Source organism: Aphis gossypii, chromosome 1 (genome assembly GCF_020184175.1).
Source record: "Aphis gossypii isolate Hap1 chromosome 1, ASM2018417v2, whole genome shotgun sequence".
Lineage (NCBI taxonomy): Eukaryota > Metazoa > Arthropoda > Insecta > Hemiptera > Aphididae > Aphis > Aphis gossypii.
Genome location: NC_065530.1, coordinates 20,343,929 through 20,363,712, shown reverse-complemented (window position 1 = coordinate 20,363,712; position 19,784 = coordinate 20,343,929). Strand labels below are relative to the sequence as shown.

General features: G+C 24.7%; 1 protein-coding gene and 1 long non-coding RNA gene across 2 annotated transcripts in view; one reads left to right on the top strand and one right to left on the bottom strand.

Annotated features, from left to right (window-relative positions):
* Nucleotides 1-19,784, top strand: part of LOC114127151 (neuropeptide Y receptor type 6-like) — a 68,344-nt gene that overhangs the window by 22,028 nt on the left and 26,532 nt on the right. The window contains exon 2 of the mRNA XM_027991297.2: nt 7,035-7,870. Within this exon, the coding sequence (XP_027847098.2) occupies nt 7,251-7,870 (620 nt within the window). The 5' untranslated portion in view covers nt 7,035-7,250. The remainder of the gene's footprint in view (nt 1-7,034; nt 7,871-19,784) is intronic.
* Nucleotides 5,796-6,428, bottom strand: LOC126555839 (uncharacterized). Its single transcript, XR_007606965.1, has 4 exons — nt 6,337-6,428; nt 6,125-6,266; nt 5,975-6,056; nt 5,796-5,887 (listed from the first exon to the last, which is right to left on the bottom strand). It is a non-coding gene; the product is annotated as an uncharacterized LOC126555839 (long non-coding RNA).

Genomic DNA, 19,784 nt, shown 5'->3' with positions numbered 1-19,784 from the left:
TTATAATATTTGATGTACTATTTTTTTTTTAAATTGCCACTTAACTTATTGTTTGATTAGCGTACGCCTATTAACTATACTTCAAAAATTAATAATTTGTTAAATAATAATTTTTCCAATATCATACACTTTTTTAATAATTATAAGTATTTTACTATATAATAATATACACAATGATTCTATGAATATTATTAATTTATAAATAAAATATGTCATTGCACATATTTCTGTGATTAGTTTGTAAACATTTAATCTATTTTTAATGTGTAGGTATTTAAAATAAGCGTTGATATTATAATATTATATTATGAATAATATCATAAAAATGTAATTTGTATGGACACGTAGTAATCATTAAAAATTGAAAAATATATACATAGAAGAAACGGTATAAATATTTTCATTTAAAATTAAATTGAATAAATAAGTTTATTTGTTAGTTGATAAAAAGTGGTCATAATACATGACACGTAATAATAGCTATATTTAAACACCATAATTTACTAAAGTATTTATGCAAAAATATCACTATTAATCAAAAATAATTCATAAATATTTTTAAAATTTAAATCAGAGTAAATACGAAAGGTTTTTATCATTCTTCTTTTATTTTGTGTATATTGAGTAATAATCTTATTTATGTATTGTGACTTAATTAAAAAAAAAGATTGAAAGTTAAAACATTACTACTTTTTCAAATAAAAATAATAAATAATAATTTATATAAACGTAAAAAATATAAATAAATTATCATGTCATAGAATAATTAGCGAATTAGCTATAACTTGTACCAAATTATGTTAGTAAATGTATTTTTATGTATTTAAAATTACATTATAGTTAATTGTTATTTGTTCATTAGAGTGGATTAAACATTTGTAACTTGATATGCATAATTATTTATTTGATTTTCATAACACATTTTTAATTTATAAGTATAGTATTGGTTTACATATTTAAGAAGGTAAACATTTAAATGATTGTTAGAATAATTTTCTTAAAACGCTGTTATAGTATAATCGTAGTAATAACACAATAATATTATATACATCAGAAATGCTGTATAAAAATAATCTATCATAATAATAGTTACAATTGTTTTAAAGCACCATATTAAACTATTAATGAAAATATCTAATTTTGTTATTAAAACGCATAGTATTTAAAGAGTTCAAAAATCAAAGGAGTTAATTTTAAAATTAAATACATTAGTTTTGTTTAACAAAATGAGCATAAAAATTTATTGTTAGTTACTACTTTGTCTACTACTTTGCTTTATTTTTTGGTTTTTAACCCAGCTTATGTCTATACGGAAATATGTGCAATGTCGATGCTATCGCTAGTGGTCGTTTGTGTTAGCCATAAATAGTAATATTAATGTAAGTGTTTGTTTACTGTTACTGAGCTATCTATGCACGTGCTGCAGACACGAATATGTCAATAGCACAACCAACCAAAAATGAAAAGCGCGATTTTTTCTCAAAAAATGCTTTACAGAAAAAACTAACATTTCGAAAGTGTAGGTTCGTAAACCTAACCCGATTTCACTATTATTTTTGTTAGAAAAAGGATGCTTTTAAGTTATTTGAAAAAAAAGCTTGTAAAAATTTGTCATTATTAAAATCATATAATATGGTTTAGAAATATAGTTTTAAAATCAAAGCCTAATGCACCAATAAGAAGTTTTTGTCTCCAAAAAATTCAAAATGATTAAAATCGGATTACTCATCGAGATGTGAAAGTTTTTCTTGTAAGGAATGTTTTTGAGTAAAAAAGTAGGTCATACACTGGTTCTTTAATCTTTTTATCAAGTATATAATATAAAAAAATAAAAAGATAGTATGTTATATGTCTCCATTTAACATTTTATTGAGATCAAATTGTCATCAGCAAATATTTGTCTATGTATTAGAAATATTTTTATTTATTTCTCAAACAGAAAAAGTACTTATACTATTTTTTGGTTTTGTATTGATTATTAACCTAACCATAATAACTTTACAAACTTTTTGATTTTTATCTAACCAAGAGTTCTAGAAAAAGTCACGTTTATATGAGTACATATAATATATCATAGTTATGTGATTTAAAACCAATTTATTGTTCCAACAAATTATGAACAATAAAAATGGTTTCAATGAGTTTATCTTTAATCAGACCCAGCACAATAATAATATATCGTCAATTCTGCTTGCTTCAAGGTAAACTGGTGCAGTTGCATTTAGAAGTTAGTGAAGTAGATATATATATATATCAAAGAAAATAATTACTATTATTATTGTTGTAAATATCATTTATATGCATCGATATTAATTAATACTTAATAATAAGCTAATAGTAACTATTACAAAATTCAAAAGTTCAAATTTAATATACATATATATATATATATATATATATATTGGATATTATTGACATAGGTATCCATTAATGTAAGATATGATCCAGAAAGAATGTTTAATGTGAAAAAACGCTGTAAAATAAACATATGAAATAATATTTTGTAAATTATTTTAAAACTGTATCTTCCTGCTTAGTTTTAAGTCTAAAATAGACTATAGCATACCTAAATATCTTTAAATATTATAAATAGTAACTAAACTAATTTGTTTGCAATTTTTGGAACATAATATATTAAAATTTGAAAAAAAAATAAAATATAATACTTTAACTAGTTCAACTAATTGTTTTGTGTATCTTCTTGTGTTTCAATTTTAGATTCTGAACATTTTGATGAATGTATTAATTCTACAATGATGTGTTTAGGGTATGTGTGTGTCTATGTACCTACACGATAACTATTCAAAATAATGCTTAAATTTACAACTTCAGAGGTGGTTTTCGGTAACAAATTCAAATTGAATATCCTTGGTGCATTATAGAGGTAAAAAGTAAGAAGTTTCCAGCATTTTTCAAAAGTGTCAGGAAATACCATAAAAAGTGATGGAAAAACGTGAATTAGTTATCAAACATTGATTTTTTTCTTACTATTGCAACTCACTTTAAATACTTGAAATTTCCACCAACTGTTTATATTAGCGTTATCTATACACGGTTAAATTATCAAAACATTCTGATGTTCTGATGTTTTTTGAGCTTTTCATAGAAAACTGATTTTTTTTTTAATTTTTCTAAATACCTATTATTTTTTTGAAATATCATAAAAAATATTGTATGGCCATAAAAACTTTAAAATTGTAAACAAGATTTCTTATAAGTTTTTCTTATTATAGTTAAAAAAATCAAAAACCTTTTAATAAACATTTTTTTTCATAAGTGTTTAAAGTTGAAATTTTTACGAATATGTCAAAATCACAAACATTTGCAAGTAATTCTGTAATTGAAAATTCATAAAAAAAACGATTTACTATCAAATAATTTTAAATTTTTGTTATTGTTAAAAATAACTGGTCTTAGAAACTAGAAACATACACCAGTTATTTAAATTGAGGTTTTCTGTGCTTTGGAATATTCAGATCATTAAAATATAAGCCACCTTTTCCACTATCCAGTAAAAAATATATGTTAGGCTGATAACTGAGGATAATTGAATACCTACAAATAAATAGTCAAAAAACTCATGCTAAACTCTATAAAATAATTTTATTAAATTTCAAGGACCAAGAAAAGATTATAATAAATGAAAATCGATAAGCCTAAAAAGAAAAAAATGATTGGTTACTGATATATTCCACAATATTTTAGCGTTCCTCTAATAATTAAAAATATGTTATTATAAAACCACCTGTGGTGTCAGATTTATTTTTATAAGCTTATGTATATATAATATATATATATATATATATATATATACCTATATATAATTTTAGTACTTCTATAAGTGTATATTAATTTGTACAATTTGTCGATTTGTCTATATTTTTACATTTGTATTATTGCTTACAATTATGAATTGTTTTAACTGAATTTTTTATAGAAATAATAATATAAGAAAATAACGTCATTATATTTCACTTATTATACAATTATATTAATTATTTCTTAAAACACTATAATTTTTTTCATCACTATTAGTGGTTTACTAATAATTTTTCTTTACCAGTAGTTCATTACATCTTTGTTCGTGCTGAATATCAATAAACCTAAAAAATACCCATCGTAAAGACCCTAAATAAATATATTGGTTGGAATAAAATACTATAAAAAAAAATCGAATTGATATTTTTGAATTTACTATGAATTTAATATTAATTATTCAAAGTATTCAGAATTGCCACAAAAAATTACATTTAAATAAATTACAATGTTATAAAATATAATATTTAACAAAGAATTTTGTGGAAGGATGTTTATACACAATGTATTTTAATTACTAAAATGCTCAGTATTTATTTATAGTAAATAAATCATTATCTATAATAAGTCTACTCAAATTATTTTTCCAATAATGAATAATAATCTATTATTTCAGTTAATTTATAAAGTGGACAAATTTAAAACCTCTTAAAAAACAGATTAGAAATTGTTTTCGTGAAAATAATATAATAATAAAACAAATTATTTCAAATACATTTCATTCGCTAACAAATAACAACCCTTTATCAATTACTTATGTTCCAACTGATTATTATTAAATACAGGTAAATCTTAAATAAATAAATTGTTTTATATTTTAATAAAATAACGTCAAAAAAATATATTAATAACAAAAATAATATTTTTAGTTTGTTAGATTTATTATTTTTTGTTATGTTCATTTAATTTTACAATGACATTTTTGAACCCTTGACGGACGGTTAAATTGCTAGGTACTTAAACTAACTCTCCACTTTCTGTAGTTTCTATATAGTGATTTATCATTGTCCATTGGACTTTGGATTTTAGTTTTGATTTGAAGGTCAAGACATCAAACGTACGCGCCCTAGTGAAATTATTGTCTGGAAAAATTACAAAAATTAATTTTGCTTCTGAAATGTATAATGATCAATAGCTAATATGTAATAAATTATTATTTTATTTATATTTCCATTAGCTAATAAAAGTTACTTATTTTGTAAAAACTATATTAACCGTGGTGTTGAAAGTATAATTATATAATCTGACTCTGCTTGTTGGAGTTTTTGTTGTTGATATAAACGTAACTATATGTCATTTGTTATCAATAAAAGTTGTCTTTAAACTTTATCCGACATTGTCACTCTATATTTATAATTTTTAGTTTATTTAAAGTTTATACTTTGCTTAATTACTACCTTAGACGGTAACATATACATACATATAATAAAGCCAGGAAGTATGTATACAATAGACTCGATGAAGATTTACGTGAATTTCATTATAATATTATTATAATTTGTATAAGTATTCACTAAAGATCAGAATTTAGTAATTGTATCTAAAGAAAAATGTTCGATGACTTCGATAAAATACAATATTTTGTTTATAACGCGCATTTAAAAATGAATATATGTATTAAAATTGAATAGCATTGTAAAATTAATTAATCATTATATGTAATAGAGTTAATAACAGACTTCAATTGGTAATGAAATAGCAATATGTTGTGTAGTAAAGTTATCTTTTAAAGATAAATTAAACTTAAGATAAGTTAAAATATCTAAGGTAAGTTCATACGTTTAATGAATTTTTTAATTTTGAATTCAATTTTCAAGGTTAATTATTCAATAAAAATTTTATTAAAAAGCCACTTAAATTAATTATAAAATTGATGAAGTAATTAACGTACAATGTACATATATGTGTTAATCATTCCAAAATTATACTTTTCAGAAGCATGTTTAACCAATTCGTTGGTAAATTACATTAGTTTACTCTTAGCGTATTGACGTTTGAAATTAATTGAACGTTTTTCTCTCGATGTCTTTTACCATAAAATGTTTCTCGATGATCCGTGAAAAACAACGACCTGTAAATAGTCACGAGTTCAACACCAGTAAATTGAGTTTTTTCAAACAGTGTAAAAACAAAATTATATTGTATTTTATAAACGAACAATATCGGAAACGTCCGGAGGAAATGAAATGAAGAATCCATTAGCGAGAGCAGAAGCGCGCCGCCGCAAGGTCGTAAATAGCCTGAACTCAAAAAAAAAAAAAATCAATTTCGGACAAACTATAGGAATCACTGCCCAGTAAAGTTTTACGTCATAATAGTGGGTAGGTAGAGTACTAGGAAGTAATTTCTGTAATCTCAACAATCACGTGCGTCCAGCCGTCCCTTGGCACTACTCTCTTAAATTTGACTTCATTTGATCCGAATTTACCTGACTCGATCTTTAGTGTAATCTATACAAATATGGTTTATTTTTGTTTTAAGTCATTACGAGATAATTTTTATTAAAAAAAAAATCAATACATTTTCTGAAACTAGAAATGTTTTGTAGCTTAATTTGTCATCCCATATAGACCGCTTTAAGGTGGGTTTTCACAGAATAATTTTATTTCATCCGCGAAAATTAAATAATTCATTTTTTATAATTAGTGTTGTCATTGGTTACAGATTACAAAGTATTTATTACAATTATTATTAGTTGTAACATGGTAAATGCAATAAAAAAATGTAAAATATCAAATTATAATTAATGAAAATTAATAACGTGCAAAAACTAAAGGTTTTGAAACAAATCACGTATTTTCGAATAAATTATCGACTCGACGCATAAATCATTAATTATTATTTAACTCATAAATATTATAATTAGTTGAATACATGAGACTTTCTTTCAAAACTCCAAAATTTTAATATAAATATATTAGATAGGTACCAAACAACAATAAGTAAAATCTATAATGTACGATATAAGTAGAGCTTTCTCTGGCTCGTTTCAATGGACTGTTTTTATACCGCTTAAAATCGATAATATCGGTGACGAAGTTTGAGTAAAACGAAAAAAAATAATAATAATAGTAATAAAACGGCGCTGTGCGATGATAACAATATAATATTGACAGACTAAAAATCTGTGACTAGAATATATTATTTTAAACCACTCGGAGGCTGCTCCCCCTCCGCGATAATCAAAACGACTTTCACGGTTTTGGTTGTTTTTACAGATGGTGTGACGAAGACGACGATATGACCCGTACAGGACCGTTTGCCGGGCTGGCGGTAGGACACGAGACCATCACTAGGACGACGACGATTTCGGACGGGAGGTAAAAAAAAAAAAACACAAAAATCCAAAAAACAAAAAATCGAAACCAAACGGACGCCGGACGCGGTACCGACTCGCTCGGGGCGAACAGAGTGATTGGCCGGCCGGCACCGTTATGTTCAACCCGCCCAAGCTTCACAAGCACGACTGGTTCATGACCATGGTTACCACGCTGCTCGAGACGTCGGTAAACAGTGACGACACCGGCGGCTTTAAGAACGGCCGTTGGCCGGGCACGTACGGCCCGAACGGCACCTTCGACGGGGGCGGCGACGTGGACGGCGGCGTCGGCGCGGACGGCGGCCCGGGCGGCGGCGGTTACGACGGCGGGTTCCGGTTCAACAGCAGCGTCAAACTGGCGCTGGACGTGATATTCGACAACCAGCTGAACGTGGACAAGGTGCTGGTCATGTACCTGGAGGTGGCCATCGTGGTCGCGTACGGCGTGCTGTTCGTCATCGGGCTCGTGTCCAACGGGCTGGTGTGCTTCGTCGTGTTCCGCCAGTGCGGCAAGAAGAACGTGCCCAGCCAGGGCCCGTCGCCCCGCAACCTGTACATCGTCAACTTGGCGTTCGCCGACATCATCATGTGCGTGGTGTGCATGCCGTTCACGCTTTGGGCGCTCATGTCCCGCCGCTGGACCTGGGGCCTGATCATGTGCAAGACCGTGCCGGCCGCTCAGGGCGCCAACATAACCGTGTCCGCGTGCACCATAACCGCCATCGCTCTGGACAGGTAAGCCTAACACGTCTTTATACGATCGCATTGTCGTTATTATTACGATTTTTGTTTTTTTTTTTCATTAATTAAATATAATATTACGTCTGCCATCGACGATTTCCCGACGCCGAGAACCCCGTTAGGTTGATATCCCTCTAAAAGCCTCGGTTTATTTTATCGATTATATTTTATTTTTACATAAACTTTCCAATGCATCTATATCGACCACCGCTGCAGTCCTGATCTTTCGAGTGATTTTACGTTGGGTGTTAAGGTTTCCCGTCCGATTTTGTGCACACGGCTCACCCTTGTGGGGCGATACCGATAAGGGCTGTGGTTCAATCGATCGTCTTCGCGCCCTAGGTCATATAATATGTTAATTGTTACATTAAAAAAAAAAAAGTGACATTATATTTGATTACGTCATTAATCGATAAAAGTAGTTTGTTATAAATTATCTGGTTTAAGATAAATGTAGCTACTAATCGACATGAAATGTATGATCAATACATAAGTATTCTATACGTATATTATATTATATAAATCGTTCTAAATCTGACTTGATTTCACTAAGGATTTTGATAGTAAATCGTGTTTTTGTTTGAAATATTTTGTAGTATTCGCAACTAAATGTACATGATTATTATCTTAGTTGAATTTAATATAATATGATAGTTATAGTCGTTACTGTTATAGTTAATATTTATTCAAGAGAGATGTTACCACACGATTTATTATCATACTTAATCGTCGTCATTACTATGGAATAATGTTTGATCTAAATGAGATTGTCGTACGTCAACATTTATCGTTTATAATATATATATATATGGAAAAGTGTTTTACGAAATATAATAAAAAAACAGTCAATTATTAATCATATGAGTTTATTTTAGATTTGCTCACTGGAGATTGTCAATTTTTTTTTCGTTTATACTATTTAGTAAATTTATAAATTACCTATACCAATTTATCTATACAAAATGATTACGGCCAATACGGTAATATTAACAAATTAATACAAATATATTATTATTATTAATATACCTATTAACATTTATTTTATTATTTTATTAATATTTATAATATTAATACAAATAAAATACATACAAATTTGATATTTATTTTCATTAATGAAATAAAATATTATATGATTATTGCAGAGCACATTTTCGGGGGAAAAATCAGATGGTTAGATAAAGTTAGGTTAGCGAATACGATAACGTAATTTGATTTATTCAATTCCTTTATTAACTACACCGGTATGTAGTTATTTCATAATTTTTTATGAAGTTAGGTAGTATATATATATTTTAAATTTTATTTATTACAATATTATATTTTTCAGTGCTTTAATAAAAACAATGATTATCTTTCTTTTTTTTTTAATAGTAAAAGCGCACTAAACTTTTCATAAAAAGTATCTTTTTATATTTGTATCCATTATTGAGTTAAATTCGAATATAAAATATATTATGCTTAAACGTTTTAATTAAAACACTCTCTAAAAGCTCGGCTTAGTATACACGTCAATACTGACGATTGCATATATAATATTATTTAGCAAACGATTGACATAGGGATTGTCTCATACGATAACATAATGATTCATCTTCTTCTAACGTCCATTTATCTCTAACACATATTGTGACTGGGTGATCAATGATCATGTCTTAATTCTACAAAAATACCTTTAAGTATACATCGTGCTTTAAATGTGGTCAAAATATACCAAACACTAATTGTAAATTTCAACCTACACCACTGACTGTCATCATTCGATTACTGCGGTCATACACCTTAACATAGGAAAGATTTGTACTATTAATATTTACTAATTAATACTCATTTGACTATATTATGCAAAAAAGCACTAAAAATTGTGATGCTCGATATTTTTTTAAATTTTTATATAAACCTATAAATAATGTATACAAGAGACGAGTCATTTTAATTTATTTTTGCTATTACTTAGGCTCCGTATTTTTTACAAGATAAATGTAATTAAATTGTTTTTAGAAAAATTACCTAAATAAATAATAAGTACATTTTAAATTGAAAAAAACACTAATAGTATAGTAGAGGCACAAGATAATTATTATTGAAGCGTCATAATTAAATTATAAAAACTTAAATACTTATTGTTGATTTTAATCATATTAAATTTAAATAAAACACGTTTAATACAAATATACGTAAATTATTATGTTTTGTAAACCATAAACTACATTATATATTTTTTTTTTCATTGTTTTAACCATTTTTTCCAATGACTGCTTTTTACAAAATATTTTGTATGTCAAACAATTGTGTTCCTTTGCAATTTATAATAGCAAAAGCTTTTGTAATTTGAAGTGGTTATTGCTTTTAGCAGTAATGACGGATAAAAAAAAGTATGATGAATGAACCGCCGATACTATTGTTAAAATGGTATGATGAAATTTATACGTGATAAAAACATATTTTTAACACATAATACGAATAAATATAAAATGAGATAAAATAAACCGTCTTTTAATAGAAATTAAAAAAACATAATATCTAATATTACAAAGCTTAAAAATTAAAAAGATTGTTTTTTATTTTAAAAAAATTATACTCAAAGATTTTATGAATTATTTAAACAAATTATTTGAATTTTCATTTGACCTAGTTTACTCTAATAATATAATATATTTATGTATATTGTATAAATAAATTAACTATTAAGTGATTAATTCAAAAGATTATTATTATTATTTTATGTCAACATTGAATTTCTGCTTTCCATACATAATTTATTTCGTTAATATACTAATTTAATGTTTGTATTAATACTATAGAATAATCACTTATTGGACATAATTATTCAGCATTGCAATTGCATTATAAAGATTAAAATCGATTTGTGTACAATTGTGTATTATATTATACCATAAATTATATGATATAATTTTAAGACAGCGATCAGTTGTTCTGCTTAAAAATGTTAATTTTTTAAGAATCAAGTTATTGCATAGCATACAAATTCGTATTAAATATGAATATACGTATCTTTTAACATCAAAAAATCAGCAGTTTTATGTAAAATATTTATTTTTACATTTGACTCTGATCTCGATTTTTCATAAACTAGAATTGCATTAATTTTTTTATATAAATCATAATATGTAAATAGAGAGTGAAAGTATTAATTAATAACAAGTCCATGGATCAAGGCCTCAATATTTCTAACTTAACATTGCATTATTGCATATCTCATTACACTTACTAATCACTGTAGCACTTATTTTTAAATTGACTAATAAAATGTTTATAAAATCATAAATAATATTATCACAAAACAGGAACACATATCATGCATTTCGTTGTATACGTTTATGCCAACGTAATGTACGTGAGTATATATTTGCAGATATATAACTTGGTGCTTCAGTAAACAAGTGTAAGGTATTGGTCGTACAAACTATTTTGCAGAATATTAGTGTAAAATTATGAATATACGATGATGTCGGGAAACACACGCGCATGTTCGCTAGAATTTCCTATCGGCGAACCCCCTCAAAGCCATTGCACACCTCAGTAACAATCCCTTTCTCTTTCTCTGTCGTCCACTCTACCATTCCTTCCCCTTTCACACTCGCTGTATCACCCTATTCCTCTCTCTCTTCCTCCTTTATACGTAGATATCTACCTCTCTTTCTATATCATCCCCTATCTCTTTCTCTTTATTCCTCTCTATATCTCTCTGTTCTATATTATATACATATACTTTTTTTTTCTGGGACAAATTATGTACTTGATCGGGCGGATGAATGGCGAAATAACACCGCCAAAGCATTGGTTCCGTCACTCTAGATAGGGACGTCCGTACGCGTTCCACCCACGGTGTATGTGATCATTCGTCCGACAATAACATTCGATGATTGAAGTGTCTGTAAAGTATAATGTACTGCTCCCAGACACGTTCACCGTCAGTAGATCACTAGTAATGGGGTAAAATGAGGATTCACAGCATCATATTTTATACTATACAGTATGAACAATTTCAATTGAAAACATATCTATTAATGTGCAATTGTTATTCATTTATTAATTTTGCTTAAAAGAAAAATTGAATATTACAAGTATCTTCCGAGACAAATAAAAATAATATTATAATTTTTACATGTATAAAAAGTAAAATAACAAATGAAAGTTTGCTTCAAACGTCGAACAGAAAGTAAATTAACTCTAACAACTAAAATATATTAATATTATCGCACCCAATACATATACGTACCTATTTCAATAAACTCTAAGCATTTATATAAATTCTACAAAGAAATTAACAACAATATATTAATATATATTATTATTTTTACCATGTTAACTTATTCATGTAGAAACAAAGTTGTGTAAAAAATGGTTTAGTTATTATTACCGTATAACACATGTAGGAAAATATAATAAAACAAATAGTTAAATGGCTTATAGAATGAGAAAAATTATTTTAGTAATCATGTACGGTAGCGTCTCACTACAACGGGGTTTTTACGAAAATTAATAATCGTGGCATGCAATTATATGTCATTTATCTCCACAGGTAATATTACTTATATTTAATTGATAATATCTAGTGGTTGAATTTTTAAAATGAAAAATGTAATATCCAAAAAGCATTTTTTCCAAGAAATCTAAATTTAGTTAGAAGACAATAAGATGTATAATAATAAACATTATGTTATAATGTCTTATTTTTATACATGTCATGTATGTCATGTGAGCACAATAAGTATTTATTTAATGTTTTACCAACTGTGTAATCTTGACACTAGATTGGCACATAATATACAGATAAATAATCATACAAATAAAACAAAAACACTGCGGTACTCAAAATACCATTGCGTTTAAATATTACTAAATATGCAGAATATGGAACTTTGTAGTATTGTCCGTAATTGAAAACTGACAGGCTTTGTATTTATTTTTCCATTCTCTTCGTATAGTATGGAACGTGAGTTACGACTAAAAAAGTAAAAACCCACAATTTAATTATTTCAAAAATAAAATATTTTTAGAACTACTATCTTTACGTTATTTGAGCATCAGAATTTTGTATTTAAGTATTAAATCCTTTACCCACCCATAATAGTTATCCGGGTGATAAAAATAACAAATATCTCAAATCACAAATTAAAACCTGCTTTCGAAGAGCAGTACATTCTGCATAGTAAGTTGAGCTTTAAAATGTTTATTTAATTTAAAATACATTATGGTCCAGTTGAAATTGTTTTGTCATTGTGTCATCACTAAAACGAAGTCACGTATATACTATATCCGTAATTAATATTTTGTCTTTTTGTTGAAACAATACAACGTTGACAACTTTCTACGATATAATGAAGTTATCTTGGCAATTATTTTGATGCGATATTTAATTTCCCAAGGAAAAAATAATGTGTAGCGAACTGTAATTTTTAGAAACACTTTTAATTTATGTATAAATAACTCTAAAGAAATCGTTCAATAACCTTTACTAAGCATCCAAATTCAGTTTAATAGACATGTTTATAAATAATTATAATGTTATTTTGAATAGTAAAAATAAATCTAAATATATAAGATTAAGTTTTCATTTAGCTACATAATTTGTTGTAATTGCTTATACTAAGATAATGAAAAAAAAAAACAATTATAAAGCATATTGGTACAACTTTTTTCTAAATTTTAATTGATTTAATTTTCATATCAAAGAATTATAATAGCATAGACACTATACAATAAATAAATAAATAATTTCATACCATCTACTAACGATCTGTAAGCCCTCTTAACCTAACGAAGAGAAAAACTTCTAATTTATATTTAAATATAATATAATGTTAACGTATTAGTTTTTGTCAAAGTGGAAACGTAAAAATGAATATTCAACATATTACGTGAGAATGAATATTTTATAAGATGTATGCTCATAGTGTAATTTATTGAAAGTTTGTAGGCACCAAAATACTTGTGTATAATATACCATTATCTATATGTATATTGTTTTATGTTTATTCGACATGTTTTATATGACACGTGATACCCGGGTAAAAGAAAGAGGGTGTCCGCTTCGTAGATATTGCTTGAGACCCAAAACTAAAGATGAACAATAAACTGGGTTACGTAAGTGATTGTAATTTATTGAATTCGGTAATAATATTCTGAGGGGCTAAAACTCATTTTTGAAATTCATAAGAAAAAAATATGTGATCCTTACATACTCGTTAAAGATGTAATAACGCAAAGAATAATTATTGTTAGATAATGCATTAGAATGAGTTAATTTTTTTAATTTAACTCTGCTATTGAAATATAAATGTGATGTATTTTTTATAACATATATAATATTTTATTTACTAATTGTTAAAATTTAAAATATGTAAATTATAATGAACACATTTCATTTTAATTTAATAATATTTAATGTGTAAAATGGAAACTATTAGATGATATAGTGAATTTTCATTATTTTTTCTTTAATACATTTATAAACAAATAGAAAACAACAAGTATTGATGAAGGAAACAACTATATTCATATATGAATAATTTAAAAGTCACAACTCCATCTACTACTGCAGTGGACTAATAACAACTAAGTCATATTTTGTTAATTCATTTTAAATAATACTTGTACATACCTAGCGCATATTACCTATTTGGTACTTAGAATTATTATCAATGATTTGAAAATCATCTCTTTAAAATTGTTTTGAATTTTTATAATAAAAATAGTTTAAATAACTAATATAAACATTATATAATTTATAAAAAGTTATTAAATTTAAACGGTTTTGGTTAAATTTATAAACATTTTCATACAACTCGAGTCTCAGTCTATTTGAGTAATTAACATATACGATTCATTATTTTTTTTGCTACATAATATTATGCATTGTACATAAATACATAATACATGAATATAAAATGTATATTTATATTTTTATTTGATATTAACTTGAAGAAAATGAATTGTTAATTGTTATTAAATGTACAAGATACATTATATTTTCTAGAAAAATCTTGTAATTTTCAACTCAAAGCAGTATACATTTAAAATAAAATAAAATATGAAATTAAGTGAAATACTTGAAAGTGATTTTTTAAAAAAGAAAATGTATGAAAATAAAATGTCAACTATTTGCTTATTTTTTATTACAATTAAGCAAAAAATAAACTTAAAGATATGGTTTAGATGGTTTAACATTTAATTTAATTAGTTAAATATTGTTGAAAAATACATAACACCGATCTAATGTGTTTTGCATTAAATGAACATTTATTTATTTATTTAAAGGGCCATGTGGGCTCAAGCACAGTATTTATCTTAGTTTAAATTTAAATATTTTAAACTCAATTATTAGTTTTTTATAATATTCTATAAGAATAAATTTTAAATTCTAAATTTCCTAAACGTAATATAAAAAAAATATTGACAGTTTGAGGGCTAAGATGAAAAAAATGTTTACACAAGTTAAGATGTATATATGGTTAAGGTTTAATATTTCTTATTGTCTTGTTGCTAACTATGAAATCGACCCCTCTTTTCTACCCTTCATAAGGTTCTGAGAATTTTTTTTTCCTGTCCTATTTCTAATTACACCGCAGAGAAAGTTTTTTTGGTATTAAAGAGGATTAAGTCTTATTTCAGATCAAAGGCTACTTAATAAAGAATAAATTCTTCAGCGTTTTATCTATAGAGTCAGATTTAACAAAGAAATTATACTACAATGATCATTGATTCATTATTCAATAGAAAAGCTCGGCATAAATATTATTAATTTGGTTTAAATTTCTTTTGTCCAAATTAAATTATTAATGTAAATTATAATAAAAGTATTACAGTTATGTTGATCAGTGTATGAATTGTTTATTTATACCTTATATGTTTTTAGTTTTTGAATAAAGTGGACAGTTCATTGATTTTAACACGGTATATTTCTTTTTTTTACAAATATATATCTTAAGAAATTCAGGATGGGTAAAGAAAAGTGTTTTTTTCTTACCTGGGGCGCAACATACTTAAAACACATTGCTGGCTTTGTTCCTATTCCTTCTGTTTTTGAGTTATTATTCATTATTTTCTGAAGTAATAATATTTTTATAATTATTATTATTTAATTGCTGTATTATTTTTAAATTTATAATTTTTATAAGATTTATATTTTTATATTTTATATATATATTTTTTTTTTTTTTGAAATATATGGTATTTCATATTTTATTCTTAAGGTTACTCCTACTATATTTAGTACATATTTAATTAACTTAATTATATATTAATTAAAAAATAAATAACCGTTGTTTTTATCTTTATGGGTTTTAATTATTTAAAACCTAATACATATAAAATATAAAATTTGTACAGATACCATAACATGGTTTTGTTCAAATTTTAATTTTTTAAGGTATTTATTATGTATGCTAAGTTTGTACCTTACTATATATACAATCTAATGTTCGTACTTTAAAATTATGATTTTATTTTATTTTATTTTATTATTTTATTTTAATTCCAGAATTTTACTATATTGCATTGTTTTAAATCAATAATAATAAAATGATAAAATAAAATATCAGCATTAAAAACAATTGAGTTGGGTTCAAAGGAGGGAAATATTATTGAAATAGAAGTGGATGTGAATTCAATGTAATATTTTAGTGCAAAAAAGAATGTGTTGATGAAATATGGAATTATGAGACCATAATACAAAATTAATAATTATTTTTTTTCTAAACATTTAAATACATATTAATAATCTACATAATGAATTAGTTTTCTAAATAAAAAATAAATGTTTATTTATTAAATTCATAAACTCAATATTGGAAATTACAAGTATAGCTAAGAAAAGAAGCAGTCAGATTAAAAAAGTTATATAGAACGGCGCATTAGATAGGCAATTTTGCTACTTGTATGTGTACACTCCAATTTTATAGTCTTTCTTTTATCATTATTATTTATTATTTTATTTGTGTTAACTTATATAATAAATATAAACAATTTAAATGATTTGTTTATTTATTTTTTAATTTATAAAACATCGATATATTTCTGTAGTGATGTAGTAAATGGAATTGCTAATAATATTATAATGTCATAGTATTGATAAAATTATTATTATTATCAATGATTAAAGAAATTTAACTATGAACGTTATGTTTTATGGAATACATTTTTTGTAAAAAAAATATTTGAATAAAATATTCATAATATATAAGTGAAACATAATAATACCGGTTAAACAATAAAGAAAGAAATTAAATAGTGTTTTGAAAAACAATTATTATTTTCACGAATGATATTGGTGATATTGGGAATACGGCATATTTCATAATAATATTATATTATGCTTAAATTAAAATTGTTTTTTTATAATATTTTCTAACCATTATTTTTAAGTATATTATTATTGGTATAGACAAGTCAAAAGTATAATAATTTATAAGCAATGTAAGCACAGTAAAAAAACATATATAAATATGTGTTAGCGTATTTTTTTTATTGCTAGTAACTTATTTAACGATTTATTTTTTTTTTTTTTAATTGCTTAATTTATTATTTTAACTTTAAATAAACTTTTTTTTCTGTGTAGGTATATATTATTATTTACTTAAAAAAAAAAAAATTTAAGCGAGTTTACTATAATTGAATTTGATGTGTCTAGATTTTAATTTTAGATCTTAACATTTCGTTAAGCACATCGATAACTTAGTATCTGCGTCTTATTTTCATTGCCGGATAACATGATAGCACTTAAACAAATAAAAGTTTATTTAAAAAAAAATAGAAACTAATGCAATTAAAATAGTAAACATTGATAGTTATTGTCGTTACTTAAGAATATTACTTAAAATTTTCAATTTATTTCAGAATATCAGGTATAAGTTTTTAAATTTAACTAAAATTAACTTATTTCTTTCAACTTAAATTTAAATTTAATTTTTAAATTTTTTTTTATTTTTTCAAATGAAATCATAACCATTATATTCTATTATATAGTATTAAATACTATGAAATATATCACATTGAATGTTATAAAACGTTTTATATGGTAAAACTCGCTTAAAACGCTATTCAAGGGACCAACTCTATAGAGCGGCCTAAGCAGTAAAGCATCTTTTGTGGGAATTGGAAAAAAAAATATCAAGTATATTTACATACATATTTATTATTAAACATAATTCAATGGGTAATAAATACATCAATTATTTGTAATTATTTTTAATTGGATTAATTAAAAAAAAAAATTAATAAATAGTATTTTTTTCAATTTGATCTTTTTTATTTAATTTTAATAAATTTAATAAATTTTAATAGGTATCTATTTTTATTTTAATTTGCTTGAGGTTAAGAGAATACATTTTAGTAAAGGAGTGTTCTATTTTGTTAATATTACGATTATAACCCCACATTTTCTTATTAAAAAAAAAAAAAATAATAATAAATTAGGTAATCTTAACAATATTTAGTAAAATGTATTGTAATCCTAAACAAAAGAGTGTTTTATCCAATTAAATAGAGAAATTCAAATGTATTAACAAGTAGTTTTAGAATAATTTAATGAGTACTTCGAGTGAGTTTTACTGTATTTACTTCTTATTAAGATGATTGTAAAACTTAATATAATTATTATATATTATAATGTACTTCGTAATTTTTTTTTTTTTTTTTTTAATTATATAAAAAATATTTATTGTTATTTAATTATTAGTTATTATAGGTTGTTAAACTTGCTGTATGCTCTTCATTAAGAAAAATAAATTAAAAACAACAATACACAGAACAGATTTAAAATAATATATTCATTACTTTATGTTTTGAAAATTAGTCGTTTAGCATAAATTATAACTTGAATAAATTAAAACAATTAAATACTCATCAGTCACAATAATGAAATGTAATATTTTACGAATTTCATACATCAATTAAAACAAAATATTCATGCAAAGGTATAATGTATTTATGAATATCTATACAATATACGTATAATATATATATTTATGTCTATATAATTGTTCCAAAAACAAATACTGTTTTTTTTTTTATTTGAATAGGTATTCCCAATTATTATCATTTGATATAAAATTATTTCTATCGTATAATTATTTTTATATAATATTTATTATTTTTAGTTATAAGACAATTTATTTTAACATATTTATTTTTTCAGCTGATGAGTATATTTTTATAACTTAAATATATATTTATTTATTTTTATGTTTATTTAACATAAAAATATAATTTATTTACCTTTTTAAAAAAAAAAATATGAATGTTGTTTTAATTTACTTATATATAACTCATATATATGTACTCATATATATATACATATTAAACACCAATCGTAGTCTCTGTATTTTTAAGCAGATTATATACTTTTTTTTTCATAATGAATGTCCGGGTATATAGGAGTCGTTAGAAACCAATATTATTATTTTATTATTCAAAAGGAAAAACGTTAAATAGCCAGTTAGAACATAATAGAGAACTGATGAGTGCAAGTCAAAAAAAATATTTTATAAAGTTATGTCTTATGACTTATCAGTATGAAATCAATCCTGTTTATGATAAAAATATTAAAACAATTATTATATTATGTATTACTCGTGATATTTTTAGACTAATATAAAATATGTGAGTTTCGTACATACTTTAGTATGTTTTGGACCATGTTAAATACCGTAGAATTTCCTAACATATTTTTAATTGAAATGTAAGTTACTTAGATTTCCTTTCTCAACTTCGCCAATTAACATTATTAAAACATAATAATCTTAGATTTTGAAATGTATAATGAACTTTAAGAGAATACCAGTTTTTGTATTTATCTAAAAACTTCACTATAATTATAATTGCTAACTACAACATAAAATATTGTTATTCATTTAATTTAGATCTGTAGAATTTATGCATTTAATAG